Here is a 24,038-nt window from a genome sequence, read left to right as displayed (position 1 = left end):
TACTGTGATGTTGGTTTCACAAGTATAAATACATGTTTGTATGTGCTAGCTTTTCATTGCTGTGACCAGACTACCTGACAGAAGCCAGCTCCTAATGACGAGCTTCCATCCACTTTGAAAGGCTCCATCTGTCAAAGGTCCCATAGCCTATCATCTGGGGAGCAACCACTGAAACACAAGCCTGTGGGGGGCGGGGGGGGGGGACACTTTAGATCCAACCATAACAATTCTTCAAACTAGAAGCTTTAAACAGGTGCTGTTGATTGTATGTCATGTGGTCTCAGGGAAACTGTTTCAAAAGGCTTGCTGGAGTAAGCTTAGAACACTCCCAGAAAAAGCTAAATGATATAAAACACAGGGAGGGAGGACAAGACACAGGTGCTATGCACTTCACCACTGGTGTTCTGAAGTGTCATCACGATGTATTGAGTTATTTATACTTTTGTCCTTATCTTGCTCACCATTTGTGAGTCCTTTGAACTTGAAGATGCGTTTGTATCTTCAGATTTTTCTTGGACATGGCCTTTTGTTAGTTTATTGGCAATGTGTTCTCTGCCAGCTCAGAATTGGACTCTAGCTTCTTTCCTCTCTGTGGTGGTTTGAATAACAATGCCCTCCTTTGGCTGCTATAGTTGAGTGCTTGCTCACCAGTGAGTAGAGCTGTTTGAAAGGATTGTAAGGGTTAGGAGGTGTGGCCTCGTTGGAGGAAGTGTGTAACTGGAGGTGGGCTTTGAGCTTTTAAAAGGTTTTGCCAGGCTGTCTCACACTCTCTGGGACTTCAAGTCAGGATGTAGTTCTCAGCTAAGTCTCCAGCACCATGCATGCTGCCCTGTTCCCTGCCATGATGATAATAGACTGTCTCTGAAATTAAGCAAGGCCCCAATTGAATGCTTTCCTTTACAGGAGTTGCCTTGATCATGGTGCCTCTTCATAGCAATAGAACAGTGACTAAGACACCCACCCTCCCTTCCTTCTCTTTTCTTCCCTTCTTCCTTCTTCCTTCTTCCCTTCCCTTCTTCCCTTCCCTTCCTTTCCTTCCTTTCCTTTCCCTTCCCTTCTTCCCTTCCCTTCCCTTCCCTTCCCGTCCCTTCCCTTCCCTTCCCTTCCCTTCCCTTCCCTTCCTTCCCTCCCCTTTCCTTCCTTCTTTCCTTCCCAGGACCCTATGAATGTTGGGCAAGTATTAGACCACTGAGTCCCTAGGCCTAAATGTTACAGAAGATGGGAATGAGACTAGGAAATGTATAGTCCAGAATCTCAAAATCTTTACTTTTGCTCAAGTAAAGAGACATCTATCCCTCCAGACCTCCATAGTGGATGGGAAGCATAGTTGGAAAAATTTAACCAGAGGACATCTGGACTTCAGGACACAAAGTCAGAAAAGGCTATAGTGAGGAGTGGAAAAGGAAGATAAGTTTATCCCCCAACCTGTTCCTGAATGTCAAGGGCTGTGAATAAATCCAGTCAGGAGATCAGAATGCTGTGTCTTCTTGGAGTAATTAAACCATACCATAGCATGGCCAAGATACTGTTGGAAGTGCCCAGTAGAAAAATCTGACTAGACATTTGCATGCAGAAATGTGAGCTGCTTTTAGGATCTCACTCTGTAAATGGAATGAACAATGAATGATCCTTGAACAGTTGAAGAAAAACTTCAATATAAAGAAAAGGTACTCAGAGAAATATAAAGAGAAAAGCATACTTCCTCAAAACAAATACAAAATACAGTGAAAGGGGAAGGAATGGAAACCTTATGAAAGTTTTGGTAGCAGACACGAACAACCACAATAAAAAAGGTTAAAGAATGAGATGGCTAATACAGAGAAAAGATAAGAAAGGATTGATATAGTGAGGAAAGAGTAGATCAGGGAAAATGAAATCAAGAAATAAATATCACAAGAAAGTTTCTTAGATTGAAACACAGAAATTTCTAAATTCAGAGGACATATGGCAACTTCAGTGTAATGAAATTCAGAGCTAATTTAGGGTTCATTTTGAGGTTTTTCAGAGAAAGACAAGTCATTAAATGAAAGATAACAGACTTATGCTCTCAGAAGCAAAATTAGAAACACAGTGCTTTCAAAGTTCAAGAAGGAAATGATTTTAACCCTGTAGTTCTACACCCATCCCGACTATCAACAAATATGAGTATAGAAAAAGTATATATATATATATATATATATATATGAGATAGGGTCTCTCTATGAGACCCAGACCATTGTAGAATTCACTATGTAGACCAGGCTGGCCTTGAGCTCAGAGATCCACCTGCCTTTGCCTCCTTAGTGCTGGAATTAAAAGTGTGTTGCACACACACACACACACACACACACGAAGAAATAAAAACTATATTTAAAACTATGGGAAGTATCAAAACTTTTCCTTCTCAGAAAGATTCTTAGAGTGGAATAAGCTTTAGAAAGAGTGGATCCATGATTGCAATCCCAGAACTCAGAGGTTGAGGCAGGAGGATCACTGAGTTCAAGCCAACCTGGGCTAAATAGTGAGTTCCAGGTCAGCCTTGGCTATGGACAAAACCAATAAAAAGCCAAAAAAAAAAAAAAAAAAACAACCCCACCAAGAAAGTCCAAATGAAAGTAGAATGATCCATAAGAGATGAAGATGGAACTTTAGGGAACGGAGGCTTCAGAGCAAGACAAAGGCAAAGGATGTTCTCAGGTCATGAGGAATGACAGTTCACAATAGGTATAAGAAAGGACAGAGGGCTCTGGGAAAGAGGCTCATAGGGAGAAAATGAAGTGAGTTATTTGATCGATTTTATATGTGGAAGGTTGAGAAGACCATTATAAGGTCTTAGCAATATGTTCAAACTTGAGTGTATTAATATAAACAAATTATTATATAGGAGAGAAAAAATAGTGAGTGGAATAGTCTAATAAAAAGATCAAGAAAATGTATGTATGTGTGTGTATTCACTCATTTATAACACACACATATATTTAGTCGGATTTTTTTAAATGTTTGTGTGGTTTGGGAGAATTATTTTGTTTTGAGACAGGGTCTTGCTTTGTATATGTGTAGTCCAGGCTGGCCTTCTGTTTGCTATATAGTCTGGGCTTGCTTCAAAATGGCAGTCCTACTGTCCCTTGCCTGCTGAATGCTAGGGTTACAAATATTCACCATTACCCCCTTGTTGTATGTAATTTTTTAAAAAACATTGATTCTACAGCTTTGGGAGGGTGGAGGAGAAAAAAGGAAGAGACAATGTTATGATTTACATTATCAAGTTAGTAAATCGGGGCTCAGCTGTAGACACAGTTGCTGCTAAATTTGTCTCCCAGCACTCCACCTTGGGTGGTTCACAAATGCTTGCAACTCCAGCTCCAGGTGATCTGACACCCTTTTGTAGCCTCCTTGGGTACTTACACTCACATGAACATATCCACACACAGATACACACACTTACACAAACTTTTTAAAAGTTGGCTAGGCGAAGTTAGAGAGATGGCTCAGCAGTAAAAAGAGGTGCTCTCCCTGAGGTCCTGAGTTCAATTCCCAGCAACCACATGGTGGTTCACAGCCATCTGTAATGGGATCCTATGCCCTCTTCTGGTGTGTCTGAAGACAGTGACATTGTAGTTATATACATACAATAAATACATCTTTTTAAAAAAATTAGCTAGGTATGGGTGTGTGTGTTGAGTGTTGTTTTAAGCTACCACCTTTGCTGTGTTACCAGCCCCCGCCTGACTTCCCTTGAATCCTCAGACAAAACACATACACACACAGTTTCTTCCTTTACAACTTGCCTTCTTGGCACAATTGCTAGGTGTTGATATCTCCCATCTGGAAAAGTGTGCCCTTACCAACTTATTATCTCTGTCTCTCTACCTGCCATAAACTTTAGTGGCTAATCCCACCTAGCTCCTGTCAAACATCCCTGGCCACCCCCCTGTGGTGGTGGCCACAGGCCCCACCTCTCCCAAGATCTCCCATAGATGCTGTGTTCTTCTCCCTCCAAAGCATGGCAGAAACACCTCTCTCCTTTCTTACATCTGCCTTTTCCTCCTGGGACCAGGAAGTCCTGCCTGTACCTTCCACCCAGGAATTAGCCCCTGGCCTTCTTTACTGACAAATCAAGAACCAACTGGGGAACAGGACCTTAGCATCAGAATCACCCCCTTTCAGGTGTTTGCGTTTAATTCCACCTCCCATGAGATGCAGAGACAGGGGTATCCCTGAGAATTTGAGGTCAGTCTATTCTATATAGTGACTTCTTGAAGAAGTAGAATGAAATACCTTTATGACCCTGCCTCTGAGACGTGCATCTGTGGGATCTATTGTGTAAAGGCTTGAGACTTTGAGATATAAATATTCCAGTGTGGCAGGGGGTGGGGCCATGCATATAAATGTTAATACTGTGATGACGTGACACATCAAATGTTGTTGGTTCAGGCAGTGGTGAATGCAAAGACTCTTGCTGCTCTAGGTGCTGAGAGTAAGAGATGGATGAGTGCTTAGCTCTAAGACACTAAAACTGCTCTTCTGTAAGTCCCAAGACCCAGGGAACATTGAGTAAGAGGGCATGAAAATCATAGAAGCGCTGGAAGACATTCAGAGGATGCCAAGTACCATCTTTAGGCAAGACACCGCCTTTGCAATCATGATCCTACGGTGGCTGTGACTACCTGCAGTGGGTCCCCACAGTCAACAGTCAGTGGTCAGGCGTGGTTGGAGGAGGGGCTATGGGCCCTACTTCTCGTTCCTGAACATACACCCAATAGTTTCAGGGGAAGGAGAAGTCATTGTCTTCATTTGTACACCCACTGGTGACTCCCAAGTCTCCAGTGGATAGTTCCCATCCAAGGGTCTCGACTCACACACATGGCATTGGTTAGAGTAAATGGGTCACAAAATGAAAAGTCATAAATCTGGGAATGAGACTGTAAGGAAGCAAAGGGAGATTGATGGATGGGAGGGAGAAAAGAGAGGGTGTGGGAAAAGAGTCATCAGAATGTATCATATTCCTGTATGAAATTGTTGAAGAGCAGCCATTGAGGTGGCCCAGTAGTTAAATGCTTTAGGCGCCAAGCCTAAGAACCTGAATTTAGTCAATGGAGCCCATGTGGTGGAAGTGGAAGAGCAAGTAGACTTCTGCAAGTTGTCCTCTGACCTTCACATCAGACAGACAGACAGACAGACAGACAGACACACACACACACACACACACTTGAAAAATAGAAGACATGTTTGTTGTTGGAGCTTGATGTACAGATCCGAGGTGACAGCAGGTGTGTCTCAGAGACCTGAAACAGTTCTGCAGCTGAGGTAGTCAAGGTGGGGCCATTGCTTTCTTTGCAATATCAGGGGTAAAGCTGCTAGGCAGGGTGGGCAAGTTCCATCTTGCCCACAGGTTCCTGGCCCAAGTGACCAAGAGGACTGCGCTGGGTACAGTCGAGGGTGGCCTTAGAAGTCCTGCAGAGGGTCCACAATGCCACTTGTGTTTCTGGGCTGTTTGCTCTGCTTATACCTGGCAGCCACTTATGCCAAAGACATTATGCTCAAGTCCAGATCCTCAGCGCTGGGTGTAGAGACTCCTGAAGTCTTAAACTTGTTTGGTTTTATCTTGAGACAGGGTCTCATGTAGCTCAGGCTGGCTTCAAACGCCTTATGTAGCTGAAGCTGGTCTTGAACTCCTAATCCTCTGCCCTCACGTCTCAAATGCTGGATTTGTAGAAATATGCCAGTGCACCTTGCTCTGGGTTATGTGGAGCAGTTCATGCTCACCAGCCAGTGGGGTATGGATAGAAGCAGCTCCATTTCTTCTGCTGGGGTGGTGATTTGTATCTTGGGACAGGTGACAGCCCTTGGGCATAGAGGTCCTGCACTCCTGGGTGAAGCCCCTTCTCCATTGTGCAGTTCTGGTTCTCCCAAGCTCACAGATGTCACTGAACTTGAGTGGGAAGCCATTGTGAAACCGTTTCTGAGTCCTGGAAACTTTTTGCGTTTAGAACATGAACGGCTTTGAGGAGGGTGTGGAGTTCCTGCCTGCGAACAACACCAAGAAAGTGGAGAAGCGAGGCCCCAGGCGCTGGGTGGTGCTGGTGGCCGTGCTGTTCAGCTTCCTCTTGCTCTCGCTCGTGGCTGGCTTGCTGGTGTGGCACTTTCATTGTGAGTACAGTGGCTTTGGAGGGCGACATAGTGGCAGCTCTCCCTCTTCCCTCAGTGGGCAGGCCAAAGGGCCACCTGTGATGGACAGGAGAGAATGAGGTCAGGGATGAGGGGGAATAGGAGGAGAGGGACATATGGGAGGGGTCCAGTGCATTGTCTCCCTGAGCCATTTCAGACCATGACAGTGAATGATGGGGGCCTGGTCAGATCTGGCACCCTCTTGGTGTTTGTCTGTCCCAGCTGAGGACGGCAGGGTGGGCCTGGTAGAGTCATGTGACCATCCATCATTCTTTACCTCTGGCAGACCGGAATGTGCGGGTCCAGAAGGTCTTCAACGGCCATCTGAGGATCACAAATGAGAATTTTCTGGATGCATATGAGAACTCCACCTCCACGGAGTTTATCAGCCTGGCCAACCAGGTGAAGGAAGCGGTGAGTCTAGTACCAGGGGAAGTCCTTTGTCCTGCCTGCCCCAGTACCCTGCCATGTATAAAGACTCAGCTCAACTCTGCTCCCAGATCCCTGGTCTGGGGATGGGCTGGGGCCTGGGAGCAGTCTAGGAAAGGGGTCATTTTTCCTATTTGGCTAGCTTTAAGCCTTGTCTTTCCCTCTCAGCTGAAGCTGCTGTACAGTGAAATCCCTGTCCTGGGTCCCTACCATAAGAAGTCAGCTGTAACTGCCTTCAGGTGGGTTCTGGAGGTTGCTGTGATGGCATGGGCTTTGGCTGTCTGTGAAGAGGGTCAGTGTGTCTGTCTTTTGTGCAAGTGACTTAGAATACCTGGTCCTTCTGTCTCCAAAGCAGGGATTGATGGTGCAGTCCACAAACACCATTTTCACAGGAGCTGCCCCAGGCACTAAATTCATAAAGACATTGATTTTCCAAATTTGGGTTTGCTGGAGTCGGGGTATCCAGGAAGGCTATGTGCAAACTTCATTTGCTTTCATTGTTTTTCTGAGGCACTGGGGGTGGAACCCATCACCTTACCCATGTCAGGCAAACTACCAATGAGCCACACTCTAGTTCCCTTCCCCTCCATATTTGAGACATGCTTTCACTGTGTTGCCTACACTGGCCTCAAACTTGTGGACTTGGGTAATCCTCCTGTCTCAGCCTCCTGAGTAACTGGGACTGTGAGCTTTAGTCAGTGTGCCTGGCCCCCAGTGTACATGTGTGTGTGTGGTCCTGTGAGTTGACCAAGGGACCTTATTGCTGCTAAGAGCTCTGCCGCTGAGCAAACAACCTCTTCTCTCTCTTTGGAAACATCACCTCCTCAAGTTGCTCAGGCTGCCCTCAGACCTGCAGTCTGCTTGGCTCAGTATCTGGAATTGTAGGTGTGTGCTACCACACCCAGCTCCAAAGTACTTTTATTTTGCTTGTTCAGTTGAAGCTCCTGTAATACGGGGTAACAGGTGGATTCTTACCCCTGTCTCAAATCAGCAACCAGAGCCAGCCAGGGTGGTTCTACTGAGGCGCTATGAGCTCAAGCCTAGTCCAACTTGAGCTAGCCCCAGCCCAAGGTTTGAGACCAAGAGAGCAGAGGGCCAAGGGCTATGATGCTGCCGTGTGTGTGTGTGTGTGTCTGTCTGTCTGTCTGTCTGTCATATAGAGTGTAGATCTCTGGAGCTCCCTCCCCATCTTAGGCTCTCCCCTATCTCTCCCCAGTGAGGGTAGTGTCATAGCCTACTACTGGTCAGAGTTCAGCATCCCTCCACACCTGGCAGAAGAGGTTGATCGAGCCATGGCTGTGGAGCGAGTTGTTACATTGCCACCCCGAGCACGGGCACTGAAGTCCTTTGTGCTGACCTCTGTGGTGGCCTTCCGTGAGTAAGGGGCAGACCAGGGTGGGAATGTATGGGCCAGCCTGTAGAGGGGTGGCTGGAATATCTACACTCAAAGGCCTGGGTGTCCTGGAGGACTCTGCTTGCTGGCACCTCCCTTTGGGTAATAGAGTAAGGAAACAGATTGTCTGGGTAAAATGTTTGCCTTCTTGTTCTTCAGCCATTGACCCCAGAATGCTGCAGAGGACTCAGGACAGTAAGTATCATGTCGACCTCTGGTGGAGAAAAAGGTGTCTTGCTAGATGCCCCTTAAACCATGGGGTCCCCAGAAGTCAGATGATGCTGATGAACAAGCATCTCATCTTTGTCCCTTCCCCTCCAAAACCCTCTTCCTTGTATTGACCTGAGCTTGCAGTGATTTGAGATGTATTGGGGCTGGAGCTAGGCCTGCAGGGTTCACGCCTTCCTTCCGTCTTGTCTCTCCTGCAGACAGTTGCAGTTTTGCCCTGCATGCCCGTGGTGGGGCGGTGACACGCTTCACTACCCCTGGCTTTCCTAACAGTCCCTACCCAGCCCATGCCCGCTGCCATTGGGTCCTGCGGGGGGATGCCGACTCTGTGCTGAGCCTCACCTTCCGAAGCTTTGATGTCGCTCCCTGTGATGAGTATGGCAGTGACCTGGTCACAGTGTATGATAGCCTGAGCCCCATGGAGCCCCATGCTGTGGTGCGGTGAGTGTCCCGGAAAGCAGGGGAGATGCTGGCTGAGGGAGACTGGCCCTTGCTGGGATGAGCTATTTGGACAGATTGTAGTATGGGTTTGGGATATAGTTGGTGACATTTGGGCACAGGCCCTATGAAGTAGACAATGGAGGGCAGGCATGATATACCTGCATGAGCTCCAGAGAGTGGGCAAGGAGACCCTTGGCTTTGTCAGTGATAAGACATGTATATCCAGCAGAGAAGCTTGGGCTTCCCTAACTGCTGCCAGAAAGGAAGGATTATGGTAAAGCAGATATGGCCTGCAGTTCAGGAGACAGTTACCATCAAAAAGTTTTGCTACAGTTCCCAAGCAGACAGAACATGGTACAGCACAGATCAGCACAGCACAGCTCACCTCTGTATGCAGGACAACACTGGAAGCTCCAGGTCGGCTGGGAGGCAGAGGGAGTAAAGGAGATTGTGAAGGTTCATTTAAGAAATGAAGCCAACATGGGGGAAAGGCCTCGGGCCGGCTCACTGGGATCATCTCAGCGAACTCTGGAGCCAGGGTTGGCCCTAGCTGTCTGCTACTGGGCCCCACCTGTGACAACCTGGTGGGGAGGGTTTGGGGACTCTGACTGGCTGGCAGGCATCTGAAAGGTGTTGGTAGGAGACTCTAGTTGGTAGTAGCCTCTAGGGATTGGTTGGTACCAGGAAGGCAAAGTCGAGGCTGTCAGAGCATGAGAATTGCAGAAAATAAAGGTGTTATTAATATACCTGTTGGGAGGGGTTGGGGGTAGTCCAAGATGGGTGCCCCAGAAAGCTGCATGTTAGGGTGTGGAGTTCTTTTTACCCTTTCAAAGCTGTTGGTGATGCTCAGCTTCTCCTTGGTGCAGGTCAAAGCCTTCTATCCATCTTGACCCAAACCAGGACAGAACCATCTTTGGCCACAGCTGAACAGTCAAGACTAAGCCCTTTCCTCATTTCTCTATAAACATTTTCCCATCTGTTAATTATACAAAAAAAGAAGTACTCCCCTACCCCCAAAAAGCCTAAAGCCAGGCATGGTGGTTTGAACTGAGTCTTAGCATTCAGAAAATTGAGACAAGAGGATTGTCTTGGCTACCTAGTGAATTCTTTTTTTTTTTTTTTTTTTTTTTTTAAATCCCACTCTTTCAAACACAAGTGTGAGCTTGGGGGCCCCACCACAATTGTCCTTATGGGGGGCCTTGGTATGCATTTGACTGGAAACAGCCTGAATGGGTGTTAGCAAATGTTTTTTTCTTTTTTTTTTTAAATTTTTATTTATTTTATTTCTACTTTATTTATTTATTTATTTATTTATTTATTTATTTATTTATTTATTTATTTATTTAAGGTATATGAGTATACCATTGCTGTCCTCAGACACACCCTTTACAGATGGTTGTGAGCCACCATGTGGTTGCTGGGAATTGAACTCAGGACCTCTGGAAGAGCAGTCAGTGCTCTTAACCGCTGAGCCATCTCTCCAGCCCTACCTAGTGAATTCTAGAACAGCCTCTGTCTCTCTTCTCTCACATACACAAGAACTAATAACGACAATAATAATAATAATAATAATAATAATAATAATAATAATAATAATAATAATGAAATTCCCAGAGGGGAAATATTAGCAGGAGAGTAAGTGACCATGACTGTCTTAGTTTCTTTCGAGTCGCTGTGATAAGACACCTTGAGAACAGCCACTTAAGGGAGAAAGGCTTTACCTGACTCATAGTCCACCATGGAGGGAAGTCAGGTTGGCAAGAGCTGGAGGGGGCTGGTTACATTGTATCCACATTCAAGAAGCAGAGAGTGATGAATGTCTGGTATCTCTCTCTCCATTTTGTACAGTCCAGGGTCCCCACCAGAAAGTGACATCACAGCTGTCCCACCCCATTGACACATCTCCTTTGCAGGTCCAAAGGTCCATCTCCTGGGTGATTCTAGGTTTATCAGGTTGATATCTAATCATCAGTGACCCCTCTTCTCTCACTGCTAGGTTGGACCTGACTTGGTATATGTGTGCATGGTTTTAGAGGGATTATACTGTAATAGCTTTTTTTTTTTTTTTGGAGACAGGAACACTATTTAGACTGATGGTTCTCACTATGCAGCTTGCAGTAGGCACAAGGTACTCCATCTGCACTGTAGCCACTAAAATAAGTAATACTGATTAAATTTATAGCTGATAAATAATTTAGAACAATAAAATAAAGAGAAGGAAGTTTTAGCTTGGCATGGTGGTGCATGCCTGCTACTCCAGACTCAGAAGACTGAGGCAGAAGGATGAGAATTTGAAGCTAACCTGGGCACTATGCAGAGAGACCTGCTTCCCAAAATAGTAGGCTAGCCTTGAACTCAAAATCTTCATACCTCAGACTCCCATTGATGGGGCTTCAGGTGTGTACCACCATGACTCATTTTTTATACAAAGCCTTTTTGACCCTGCCCTTGTGTGTTCAGGTCTGGGGTTAGGAATAGACTCCTCTGACCTCTCTACTTGGGAGCTAAGTTGTGTGTGAAAGGTCTGTGTTTTGTCTCTGTCACTAACTCCATCTCTCTGCCTTGCAGGCTATGTGGCACCTTCTCGCCCTCCTACAACCTGACCTTCCTCTCCTCCCAGAATGTCTTCCTTGTCACGCTGATAACCAACACTGACCGGCGACATCCTGGCTTTGAGGCCACTTTCTTCCAGCTGCCCAAGATGAGCAGTAAGAACGGTCAGGGCTAATGATGGTCATGCTCTTAGGCTGCAGACAGGGGGCAGGCCTGAGAGGAACTCCTGAACCCAGCAGGTTGGCAGACTGGCCTTTCTGTGGACAGGTTGGAAACTGAGACCAAGGGGCATTTTGCCTCCTTTTTTTAAAAAAAAAAAATTATTTTGGGATGGTGGTGGTGGTGTTGAGACAGGGTTTCAGTGTATAGCTCTGGCTGTCCTGGAATTCACTAGGTAGAAGAGGCTGCCCCAACTCAAAGATCTGCCTGCCTCTGGGATTAAAGGCATGTACTATGCCTAGTTAAGGGACCGCTTTTTTTTTTTTTTTAAGTTTTATTTATTTCTGTGTGCACTGGTGTTCTGCCTGCATGTCTGTGTGAGGGCACCAGATCCTCTGGAACTGGAGTTACAGTTGTGAGCTACCATGTGAATGCTGGGAATTGAACTCAAGTCTTCTGGAAGATTAGCCAGTGCTCTTAATTGCTGAGCCATCTCTCCAGCCCTAAGGGACCACTTTTAAAAGCAATTGGCTTTAAGCACCTTGCTAAAGTACAGTGTTCTGTTTGAAGACTGGTGGTGTGAAGCTTGAGTTCTCCTCAGACTGTACAGCTCTTCCTATACCCTGTGGTGGAGATGGTCCTTAAATTTACCACTCTCTCCTTCCTTTCCTCTTAGGCTGTGGTGGTTTTTTGAGTGAAGCCCAAGGGACATTTAGCAGCCCCTACTATCCAGGCCACTACCCGCCCAACATCAACTGCACATGGAATATCAAGGTAGGAGGGGGTGGCAGTGAGTGCCACAGGACTTGAGGAAAAGCAGGAGGGGAAGATGACATTAACAACTCAAAGAGCCAAGTTAATGGGACCCAAAAGACTAGCCACATTCAGACTTATGCCCTAGCTCTTTGGTTGGCAACTGAGAGAACATGGACTACTTATTTGTCTTTTCTGGGTCAGCTCACTTCTGGATAAAGTGAGGCCGAGGATCTGTTCCTAAGGGGTGTTGTCACGATGACCGCACAGAAAGTGTGACAAGAGCAAGCCCTCGCATAGCGGCAATGCTTCTGGGCGCCTCTCGCACCTTCCAATTGGAGATCTTTCCTTAAAGATGCTAAGACATCATCCTAGCTTTTCAAAGTACTGGGGTACAAATTTCCATGCATGTGCTTATGGTTTTCATTTCCAAGTTGCAGTTACCTGTGGTCAGTCACGATCTGAAAATGTGAGGTGGGAAACTCCAGAAATAAATATGGGTGGGAAGAAGGGTTTGTTCAGTGTGCCTACGCTGGATGTGATTCTTGACTGTTAGTTACTTAACACCCTTCGGGCTAGCACACTGACCGTTGTGCATCACAGGGCTTGCATTCAAAGAACTCTTACTTAATAACGGCCCCCCAAATATTAGCTCTTTGGATAGACCACAGAAAAGATAGAAAGTCCTTCCTGCAGGTGAAAAGATGTAAATGTTGAAGTTATTAAAACTTGTGGACCATTGTGTTAGTGAAATAAGGTGGACACAAGAAAGACAAGGGTCACATGGCCTTACTCATAGGTGGAGTTCCCAAAGGTTGGCCTCTTAGAAATTGAGAGAGTAATGGTTACCAGAGAGGTTGAGAGAGTAGGGAAAAGGGGTGGAAGAAGCTGATTAAGGTTTGGGGGATGATGTTCAATTAGATAGGAGCCAGGCCCAGCCATGTATTGCAGAGGCACTGACTAGAGGTACCGGTAACTACTATAGACCTCAGAAAGCCAGGGGAAGGTTTTCACTATTTAAAAACCATCATAAATATTCAAGAAGGTAAATACATTTAACCTGATTTAAGGATTATGTAGTAATAATGTATATCATTTTATGGTTTTATATATCAGTTAAAATAACTAAAACTTAAAAGCAGGAGAGCCATTTATCATATATATGTATGTATGTACATATGTACGTAGGAGGAAAAGTCATAGTATGAATGGGGTTCATTCAGGACTCTGTTCCATCCTGTTTCATTGCCCTCCTGTGAATATCCTTTGTGTTAAGTACCAGAGAAGCCAGAGTTCCCAAAGCATCTCTCTGTCCAGGTGCCTAACAACCGGAATGTGAAGGTGCGCTTCAAACTCTTCTTTCTGGTTGACCCCAATGTACCAGTGGGCTCCTGCACCAAGGACTATGTGGAGATCAACGGGGAGAAGTGAGCCCCTAGGGGTGCAACCACCATCTTGGATGTTGGGAGGGCTGGCCCCAGGCACCCCCAGTTGTCTGGTTGCCAGCCGAATCTCCCTCAGCCCCACTCTTGCCCTCTAGGTACTGTGGTGAGAGATCCCAGTTTGTGGTGAGCAGCAACAGCAGCAAGATTACAGTTTACTTCCATTCTGATCACTCGTACACGGACACGGGGTTCCTAGCTGAGTACCTGTCCTACGACTCCAATGACCGTGAGTGAATGGGGCTGCCGATGGTTGGTGGGATTGGTGCAGGAAGTACTCTCTGTTTTGTCCTGCAATGTGCTTCCTCCGAGAGGATGGAGTGTCAGGTGCATCTCACTCCGGTAGCTTTAGAGGAAAGCAAGGCTGTTTACAAAAAAAAAAAAAAAAAAAAAAAAAAAAAAAAAAAAGGCTGGGCTAGGGGTGTGTGTCTCTCTGTGTTAAGAAAGATCGTGAGCCTCTGAGTTTGGTCCCCGGCAAAACAAGAGAATGAGAGCAAACACTGGTACGTCTGTGCTTCTCATGGCTGCTTCCCTGAGATGCAAAGGAGCCCTAGGACCCTCCTTACCAACTTCCTGGGGCCATACCTCTTTGGTTCAGCGTCGCAGTGACTTTGGTAATCTGTGCTTCCCTTGAGAATCTGTTAGCACTTTTAGGATTAATTTGGAGTATTGAAACATTAGAAAACTCAACTAGCTATGTGAACAGTGATTCACTGGCCTAGAGAGTGTTGATTCAGTGTCCCATATCTAAAATGCCTGGGACTAGAAGTGTGGTGGACTCTGGACTTAAAAATTTTTGCATATCCACAGTGGATCTTGAAAATGGGACTCAAGTCTAAACATGAGATCTGGGGCTGCGGAGAGAGCTGAGATAGTAGAGTTCTTGCCACCTAGCATGAGAATCTGCATTCGGATCCCCAACACCCACATAGAAACTGGGTTGTGTGCCCATAACTCAGAGCCCGGGAGGCAGACACAGGAGCCTGCTGGCCAGCCAGTATAACTGAATTGATGTGCTCCAGGTTCAATGAGGAGGCCTGACTAAAAAAAAAAACAAAGACAAACAAAAAACCCCAAAAGGTGGAGAGTGACTGAGGAAGACCTGACATTGCCTTCCTGCCTCCGTGTGCACAGCCAGTTGTGCACAGCCAGTTGTGCACCCATAGGCACAGGAATATGTACACATATGGCACACATATATACAAAATGAAGCTCAGATTTTTCTCGTGAGCTTCATCAGAACATCACATCAGCACACCTGTGTTTTTTCAAGTCACATGAGGTCAGGCTTGTGCCTTCCCACCTGTGGCATCATGTTAACTCTGAAAAAGCCTCAGATTCTGCAGCCTTTTGGGCCTTGGTGTTTTGGCTGAGGGCTGTTCAAGCTGCAACTTTTAATTTCAACCCTGTATCATGGAATAATCCTTTAGAAGGCATTTTAAGTACTGAAACTCACATTTAATTTAAAATGTAACTTCAGGGGCTGGAGAGATTGTAAGGGCCTCAGAGTCGGCTCAGGACACCCCAAGACCAAGTTCTCAGACCAAAAGGGATTTATTTGCCCCAGAGAGACAAAGGGCAGGGAGTAAGAGACAAAGACAGGAGATAGAGGACCAGGGGAAAGGAAGAAGGGAGAGGGGGGAAGAATATTTGTCTTGGAGGGACAAAAGGGCTATCTCTAGACTGAGAGGAGACAGACGTGGCCCAGAGGCAAATGGTGGTTTATAAAAGTCCAAGGGGAAACTCCATGTTAGGAAGAGGTGTTTAATTTTAATTGGGCATGTTAATTAGGTGAGCCAAAGAGGGCTTTTGATTGCTAGACTTCAATACTTTCATATCTGGACCTTGGTAGTCACCCTTAGGAGGAGGAAGTAGCCAAATGAGGGAATGGACATTTGGAGCTAGCTTTAGGAATGTAACGGTTTTTAGCAAGGGAAAAGGAAAGGGGTAAAAGGGCAAAACCTGTCTGCCATCCTCTGGCCTGTGTCTGCCATCCTCTGGCCTGTGAGAGCCCCTCAGAGATTGCTTGGTGATTAAGCGCACTGTTGCTCTTGCAGAAGACCCAGGTGTGCTTCCCACTTGTTAACTCTAGTTCCAGAAGATATGCCACTCTCTTTTGGCCTCAATGGGCACTACATGCAAGTGTTTCATAGACATGAAATGCAGGCAAAACACCCATACGCACAAAACGAAAATCAATAAACCTTAAAAACGCAATGCAACTGGATAGCTTCCAAAAGTCTTTCTGGATGACTAGATAGCTTTGATGTAAGAACATACTTGTGACTGTAGTTATGTTTGTGTGGGGGCAGTGACAACAGCTCTGTCCTCCACCCAAGGAATAATTGTCAGGTTTCTCCCTGTTTTGGGAGCGTTGAACTTGTTAGCATGAACGCTGAAGTGTTAGCATCAAGGAAATACTAATGTCATTTCCACTTGGCTAGGACACATACCCCATAGGCGCACTGCTCTGTGACTCCACAGGCCGTGTGCCGAGTCACAGGCCTCTGTCTGGAGAAACACAGGACAGTGGAGGACTACACATGCAGCTGGCTTCTCTCCCCCATGGCTGTGCAGTCAGCGCAGTCAGTGGTCAGGGCCACCCACCTGCTACCCATTCTGGCTGCTGATACAAAGGCTCTCGGTGTCTACATCTGCTTGCAGGCTGATGTCTTAGTGGGGCTGTGAGGTGGCTGGTAGGGAAAGAGGGGACAGCCATGGACTTCATCCCTCTCTCTACATCCCTACAGCATGCCCAGGGATGTTCATGTGTAAGACTGGACGGTGTATCCGCAAGGACCTGCGCTGCGACGGCTGGGCAGACTGCCCTGACTACAGTGATGAGCGCCACTGCCGTGAGTCCCGCTGTAGCCTGCCCCAGCCCCTCCTCCATTCCTCACACCATGCCCTGTCCCCTCCTGCCTCCTACTCTCCTACCCTTTTCTTGTCCAGTGGCATGAACTTCTCCTTCCCTGGTTCTGCACTGTCTATTCTGGCAGAAAGACATGAGGCAATGAGACCCTGGTCTCACCCTTATTCCCCCCTACCCCCCACGCCATTGGAAATCTTGGCTAGCAGGCGAGTGTCTATCAGCACTGACAGCTTAGGGTGGAGAGATGCTCACTGTTTTCCAGATGAGACGGCATCTCTGGCAACTGTGACTGCCCAGGCTGCCCCTGGGAGCCTGCAGCTGATTCTAGCTCTCCCATAACAGGATGCAACACCACCCACCAGTTCACGTGCAAGAACCAGTTCTGCAAGCCCCTCTTCTGGGTCTGTGACAATGTCAATGACTGTGGGGACGGCAGTGATGAGGAGGGGTGCAGTGAGTACCTTGGGATGAGGGGCTGCTATGGATCCCCAGTGCCCGTTTAGCCCAGTGAGTCAGGCAGGGTATGCTGGAGGTTGCTAAAAAATCTGCATCTTCATAGGTTGTCCTGCCGGGAGTTTCAAGTGTTCCAATGGGAAGTGTCTCCCTGAGAGCCAGAAGTGTAATGGGAAGGACAACTGTGGAGATGGGTCTGACGAGGCCTCATGTGACAGTGGTAAGACCCAGCCCTGGCTGCCTTCCTGTTTGGATGGTAACTCTTCCAACTAAAATTGCACCCCAAGGTAGGAGCCTGTCTCAGGCTCTATGGAGTGCTCACAGAGATTGCAAACCCAAGTTTCCTGTGTATTAAGTCTGGGGAGAATTTTTGAGAAGGTGGAGAACCTGGAGCAGGGCTTTGATGAAAGGACAGTGGACACAGGTGGCTGGTGGTGGCGTGACATGTCTGTCCTCTCCCATAAACAGTGAATGTCGTCTCTTGCACCAAATATACCTACCGCTGCCAAAATGGCCTCTGTTTGAGCAAGGGCAATCCTGAATGTGATGGGAAGAAGGACTGTAGCGATGGCTCAGATGAGAAAAACTGTGGTAAGCAGGGTGGCTGTGCATGGTGGGCCAGGGTGTTCATTGTGCAGCATCTGGGAGAGCACCCAGGGGTGGAGATCTTACTAGAACCCCACTCCCGCAGCCCAGTACCCACTCAGAGGGCACATCTGTCTGGAAGAAAGAAAGGCTTCGCCCCTTGGCATAAACACACAGTTCTGTGGGAAGCCAACATGTCAGCATCTCTGGGACATGGCTAACATACTGGTTGCTCCATAGACAGACAGATAGCCACGGGTGACTGGCTTGTAGGAGACAGAGTCCAGCTGCCCAAGCTTCATCCTCACCTGCCCATGCATTAAGCCTGTGTGTCCTGGAAGAGCTGGCAGGATTGCCTTCATGTCTCCATGCACTGTGCTCTGAGCTGTGATATCCTTTAGCTAGTGACAGCACATCAAGCCCACAAGAGCAGCAGGTGTCTGGAGCCTGGATGTGCTTATGCGTGGGTCAGGGAGAGCAGAGGACAGGGGAGGCTGTGAGGCTTAGGGACCCTTCTGCTCTAGTGGAAGAAGAAGGAATACACCCAGTGGAGATTCCTGAGCTGAGTCTCGCCAAGTACAAGGAACATCCCTTTGATGTTGAGTGGCTGCACTTTGGTTCTCTGTCCCCCCTCCAGAATGTGGACTGCGATCCTTTACCAAACAGGCTCGTGTGGTTGGTGGCACGAATGCGGACGAGGGCGAGTGGCCCTGGCAGGTGAGCCTCCACGCCCTGGGCCAGGGCCACTTGTGTGGGGCCTCACTCATCTCTCCTGACTGGCTGGTCTCTGCAGCTCATTGCTTTCAGGATGAAAGAAATTTCAAGTAAGTATCCAGGTGTGCAAGGAGGTGTCCTGTGTCTGAATTTTTGCCAGGGTAAGCTGGCACTACAGCAGGGTGATGGAGGAGTGGGCATCCCAGATAGGACTTTCTGCATAGCCCTGGTTGTTCTGGTACTCACTATGTAGACCAGGCTGGCCCCGGAACTCACACTCTGCCTTTCAAGGGCTGGGATTAAAGGCGTGTTGCACCATGCCTCACATGCCTCAGGTTCACTGTGTGCCACCCCTAACGAATTAGACAGTTCCATATGTGCCTCTACTTTACAGATACTAGTGTTTGAAGAGAAAGGGGCATTTGACTGGGTTTCCATGGCTCAGTGGTAGAGCCAGACTTGAGCTATTTGGTTACTTCCTGCTTTTCATGGCTCCTTGGGGTTGGTTAATGGTGAGCCTTGATTCAGTCTAAGGTCTGGCTTGCAGTTGGCTTTGGGGCAGGTTATTTCCTTTCTAGTCCCTGATGATTTGGTTTGATACAGTGAGTTCTCACCCTTAGAGTTGGGAGAGCTAAAGGTGAGTTTACTTGTGGCCTAGCACTGTACCCAGCACACAGTAGGTGTGTGTCTACAGGGAGGGCTCAGAATGGTCTCTCAGGACAAGGCAGGCGGGTGTCAGAGTCTTTGAGGCCAGAGAAGTAGCAGAAACAGGTAGGTAGGTTTGACGCTGGGGCTACTTGTGTCTGACTCCAGGCGCTCTGGCCGTTGGCCACAGGGGTCTAAGAGGATTCAGACGCAGGGGAATTTAAGACTTGCCCATCCTTGACTTTCCTGTCAGCAGCACACTCTTCTGCAATAGGCAGCTCAGGGGCATGTGATCCTTGCTACTGTGACCACCATTTTGCATAGAGGAGACTCCCAGCCGGATGTAGAATTTAAGCCCATTTCCATATTCAGTTTCGTCTCCTGAAACTTTCCCTTTGTGCTTCATGTCTGCTCACCCCAGCTCCCACCCTGCAGGGCTTGGCTGGCTAAATGTAGTCAAGGAGTTCTTCATTCCCTCCTACCTCCCATGCTGTGCTTGTCACCGACCTCTCCTCTGTGGGACACTCTGATTGGTTCTCACGCCTCTTGTCTCTGGTACACTCTGAACTTGACATGGGCCCTAGGGCTTTTCTCTGGAATGTCATAGATGTCCATTCATGATTGAGTGAATGAGTGAACAAATAGGTGAATGAATGCATCACTGGAATAGAGATATGAGAATAAAGAATGAATGGGAGGACATTAGAAAGGGGAAGGCCTTGGGCTGCAGTGTCGGCTCAGTGGTTAGGGCCAGAGTTGAACTCCTAGCATCCATATTGGGTGGTTCACAACTACCTGTGACACCAGCTCCGGGGGAGTTGGATCCAGGGGATCCAACACCTCTTACTAGTAAGAGCTTCCCTCTGCCTCCTGTTCCGCGGCAGCTGCTTAAGGCCTTGTTTATGGTGGGTAGCCTTCTGGGTCTTTATGCCTGTGCATCCATCGCCACCCACAGACTTGTGACTGCTCTGCCTCCCCTATGCTATCCCAGGTACTCAGACTACACGATGTGGACCGCCTTCCTGGGTCTGCTGGACCAGAGCAAGCGCAGTGCCTCTGGGGTGCAGGAGCTCAAGCTCAAGCGTATCATCAGCCACCCTTCCTTCAATGACTTCACCTTCGACTATGACATCGCGTTGCTGGAGCTGGAGAAGCCGGTGGAGTACAGCACCGTCGTGCGCCCCATCTGCCTGCCTGATGCCACCCATGTCTTCCCTGCTGGCAAGGCCATCTGGGTCACAGGCTGGGGGCACACGCAAGAGGGAGGTGAGCTTCAGGCTGGACCAGGACCTGCAGAGAACCATAGGCTTACCTTAAAGGTCACGGTGCTTGTACACCTGCAGTCCTTTTGTTGTCTAGGGTGCACAGAGTCCATCCTGGCTTCAGGGCTGGTGGATTACTCAATGTCCCAGTGCCCGGCAGGCTGAAGCTGTTGGGGGTGGAAAGAAAAGGAAGCTCCTAGTAAAAAGTGTAGGATGTGCAGGTTGGGCTCTTGATTGAAGCCCTGACTCTGCCGCTAAACTGCCTGAGTGGCCAGCTGCTTGATCTATCAACTGTGGCTATTCATCTACACGTTCAGTGAGTGTGAACTGGGGTGCTCCTTTCCTATGTGGGTAAGCCTTTGAGCTGGGCCCACAGATGTTACCCATGGTGCGTCCTTGTGCCCTGTGGAGGACAAGCAGTTTATAGGTAAGCTTTAGATTGAAAGACCCCATTACCAGATTGGTATAGTTCATGGTGAACATTCGTACAGAAGGTAAAACCCTGACTTACAGTGCTCCCTTATGGGCAGAGTCCTTGTGGCGTTTGGTGAGATTTTTGGTGTTTTGCTGCTTTCCATCCATCCCCTGCCTTGCTGTATATCTGACCCAGCAGCAGCAGCTTCACTGTGCAGTCTGGTTACTTTTAATGGCTACACAATACCCTGCCATGTGTTATCGGCTACTGACCTATTTATCTGTCAGCCACAGACTCTTGGGTTATTTCCAAGCATTGCTTGTGAACTTGACCAGTGGGGAGTATCTCCAGTGAGTTTTCCCCCATGTAGACTGGCTTGCCCCAGGAGCTGGCTCACTCAGTCCCTGGCTTACTGTTCCCCCAGGCACTGGAGCATTGATCCTGCAGAAGGGTGAGATTCGAGTCATCAACCAGACCACCTGCGAGGAACTCCTACCACAGCAGATCACCCCACGAATGATGTGTGTGGGTTTCCTCAGTGGGGGTGTGGACTCCTGCCAGGTGCGTGTGCTTACAGGAGAGAGACAGAGCTGGAGGGGAAGGGACCTTGAAAGGCTAAAGCTGGGGAAAGGCCAGACCAGGGAGAGGAAGTGCCATGCAGAATGCAAAGGGAAAGAGGCAGGGTAGGGAAAGAGAAAGGCAGGGAGGGGATGGGGAGAAGGGGGCCCTAACTAGGCTGGAGATGGGGATAGGTGGGGCTGGAAAGAGCCTGGGCAGGGGTAAGCAGGAGTCAAGGGGAAGTCAAGCTGCAGGGAGAGGTCAGTTGGCCACAGGAGAAGCCAGTTTGGCTGAGGTAGCTCCTAAGAGTTTAGGTAAGGGCCTCATGCACTGGATTCATTTTTGTATAGGGTGACTCTGGCGGCCCCTTGTCCAGTGTGGAGAAAGATGGGCGAATCTTTCAGGCTGGTGTGGTGAGCTGGGGTGAAGGCTGCGCTCAGAGGAACAAGCCAGGCGTGTACACAAGGATCCCTGTAGTTCGGGACTGGATCAAAGAGCACACTGGGGTATAGGAGCATGGACAGACAGCCGACCACTAACACCCACAGGGGATGCCCCGACATGCACACCTGGATATAGGAGAGGAGCACTGAGGACATTTATGCTGTGCCCTCTTCCCCACAACACAGACTGTGAACTGCATCCCTAGGATTCAGAGTTCTTCCCTGAGTTCCCAAAGTGGGACCCCTCAGGAATTGGAGAGAGAGAGCTTCTGTGCTAGTGGCCCAGCCGGGGGCAAGGATTTGATGCCAGCCTTCCCCTCTAGCCCTGAGCTGGGTGAAGATGATGCTTTCCTGGAGAGCTGCTTCCTGACTCTAAAGAAAAACTATCCTTGAGCTCTTGGGAGCCCTATGGGTGGAAGGGCTCGGGGGTCACTCTTTTCAGGAAGCTTTGGCTCTAGGGACTCCAGAAATGAGTGGCATCTAAGGCTGAATTGTTTTGCTGGTGCCAGGGGTGGGTATTTGAGAGTAAAAGATTTTATTTCTTTTTAGGTAATTTGTTTTTCTTGCTATACTACTATACTCTTCCCCCACCCCCAATCCCTTCTATAAATAGTTCCCTTTGCACTAAACTGGAACTAAATTTACCTTCACACAGATCCTGGTGCAATACTGGGTGCAGACCACACAGCACCTTGTCTTCCCTAGGCCAAGGGCTGTCTGTCCTTGGTTATAACACGTGCTCACTTATAAGCCAGGGCCCTGACTGCGACAGAAGGTGGGAGTTAGGGGGAAGAGGAATCATGTAGACAGCGGGCATTGTGACTGTCCAGACCTGACCCTGGCCTTGCTCTGCTGGAGGTGAGAGGACAGGCGGTGGCAGTCATGGTGACACATCAGAGAAAGAGGAAGTTGCAAAGTGTTGTGGGTTTGCTTTCGGTGCAGAGGTGGCTACACATGCTGTGTATACACATATGTATGCTTACACAGGGTGCTCATGGACACCGGGTCCAGCATGGGGGTGGTTGAGTTCCAGATGGAGGAACGATGCTGTGTTAGTGATGGGTGCCTATACCTCCTGTGCTGTCCCTCTTTCTACTTTATAAAATATTCTCTCTTTACTTGGAGTGGCCCAGGGAGGTGGGGCTGTAGATCTGGGGAAAGGTTCGAGATCTTTCAAAAGCCCTTAGAAGGCTCCTGGGGTCCTGTATGAAGAAGGAGTGGCCTCTGGTAGACTTGGAGGTGACTGTGTCAGTGTCATGAAGGAAGCTGGCTCTGCTTCCCATCACTTTTCCCCAGCTCATGCCTCCCAATGGTGCTCCTGGACGATGCTGTTACTTACCAATGGACTTTGTTAACACAAAGACAAGACAGTCGTTCTGACTGCTGCTCGTGTGGTATTTGTGCTGTGTCTCTGATTTTAGCTAGAGTATTCTCCAAGATAACTCACCCTGTAACCGGCATTCCTGTCCTCCTGACATGGCTGCTCCTTCCTAGTGATATGGGACAGAAGCATTGAGCCAGAGATTATGGTTTTGTTTTTGTATTTATTTTTTTCTTATAGTTTATTACTTCAAATGATTTCCCCTTTCTAGGTCTCCCCTTCTGAAATCCCTTTCCCATCTCCCCTCCCCCTACTTCTGTAAGGGTGCCCCCCCCCATTCCCGTCTTCCCACCCCAGCATTCCCCTACACTGGGGCATCAAACACCCTCAGACCCAAGGGCCTCTCCTTGCAATAATGTCCAACAAGGCCATCCTCTGCCACATATGCGGCCAGAGCCATGGGTCCCTTCATGTGTACTCATTGGTTGGTGGTCTAGTCCCCAGGAGCTCCGGGGGTTCAAGCCAGGGATTATGTTAAGTGAGGAGTTGCAGGGTACAAGTGTGGGCTGATTCTGTGTGTTTGTGTGTGTGTCAATGTGTGTATTGCCAGCTCACACACATGATGCAACCTGGGCCACCCACATAGCACCTCAGTGTCTACCACAGCTTCTGTCCACAGTAAGACTCCCCAGCAGCAAACACATAGGCAGGGCTGCCTGACCTTGCTTCCTCTAGCCCCACTGTCCTAGGTTAATGAAGTCACTCCACTATATTACACCTGGGAACTAGCTACCCTTCAGGGCTACTCTCCTTCTCTTCAGTGGCTCTCAAAGAGTGGTCCTTGGGCAGGAGCTTTGAGATTTTGCTGAATTCACAGACTCAACTTAACACTCTTTACATAGAGCTCCTGAGACCTCATTTTGGAGGTGCTGGCAGCAGCAGCCCACTCTGGAGGCCTCCGGAGGGTTACCAACATGCATTGGAGCTGGAGAAGCACTGTCAGCAGGGGTCCATGTTACTTTGAGCTTGCTATGGACTAATGGCCATTGAGGGTCCCGTGTGGTACCCTGAGCAAGGTCTGGTGCTTTTGTTTCCCACAGTGCTGGGTGAATCCTGAAAACCCTTTTTTTGGATTGCAGTCACATTTAATCCCTAGGAAATCAACCAAAGGTGATGTCCCAAAAAAGGATTACGGAGGGCTGGCATGATGGTTCAGTGGGTGAAA

General features: G+C 48.3%; 1 protein-coding gene across 1 annotated transcript in view; it reads left to right on the top strand.

Moving 5' to 3' along the window:
• St14 (ST14 transmembrane serine protease matriptase) overlaps positions 1–22,040 on the top strand; it is a 40,052-nt gene extending 18,012 nt beyond the window's left edge. Inside the window, exons 2-19 of the mRNA XM_076924567.1 lie at positions 5,970–6,129; positions 6,434–6,561; positions 6,745–6,815; positions 7,793–7,950; positions 8,129–8,164; positions 8,398–8,638; positions 11,207–11,346; positions 12,027–12,124; positions 13,421–13,530; positions 13,644–13,774; positions 16,296–16,400; positions 16,760–16,870; positions 16,977–17,090; positions 17,339–17,461; positions 18,093–18,279; positions 19,806–20,080; positions 20,916–21,052; positions 21,400–22,040. Of these exons, the coding sequence (XP_076780682.1) occupies positions 5,970–6,129; positions 6,434–6,561; positions 6,745–6,815; positions 7,793–7,950; positions 8,129–8,164; positions 8,398–8,638; positions 11,207–11,346; positions 12,027–12,124; positions 13,421–13,530; positions 13,644–13,774; positions 16,296–16,400; positions 16,760–16,870; positions 16,977–17,090; positions 17,339–17,461; positions 18,093–18,279; positions 19,806–20,080; positions 20,916–21,052; positions 21,400–21,561 (2,487 nt within the window). The 3' untranslated portion in view covers positions 21,562–22,040. The remainder of the gene's footprint in view (positions 1–5,969; positions 6,130–6,433; positions 6,562–6,744; positions 6,816–7,792; positions 7,951–8,128; positions 8,165–8,397; positions 8,639–11,206; positions 11,347–12,026; positions 12,125–13,420; positions 13,531–13,643; positions 13,775–16,295; positions 16,401–16,759; positions 16,871–16,976; positions 17,091–17,338; positions 17,462–18,092; positions 18,280–19,805; positions 20,081–20,915; positions 21,053–21,399) is intronic.
• The last annotated feature ends 1,998 nt before the right edge of the window (positions 22,041–24,038 follow it).

This window comes from Arvicanthis niloticus, chromosome 26 (genome assembly GCF_011762505.2).
Source record: "Arvicanthis niloticus isolate mArvNil1 chromosome 26, mArvNil1.pat.X, whole genome shotgun sequence".
Taxonomy (NCBI): domain Eukaryota; kingdom Metazoa; phylum Chordata; class Mammalia; order Rodentia; family Muridae; genus Arvicanthis; species Arvicanthis niloticus.
This window is presented reverse-complemented; position numbering and strand designations above follow the sequence as displayed.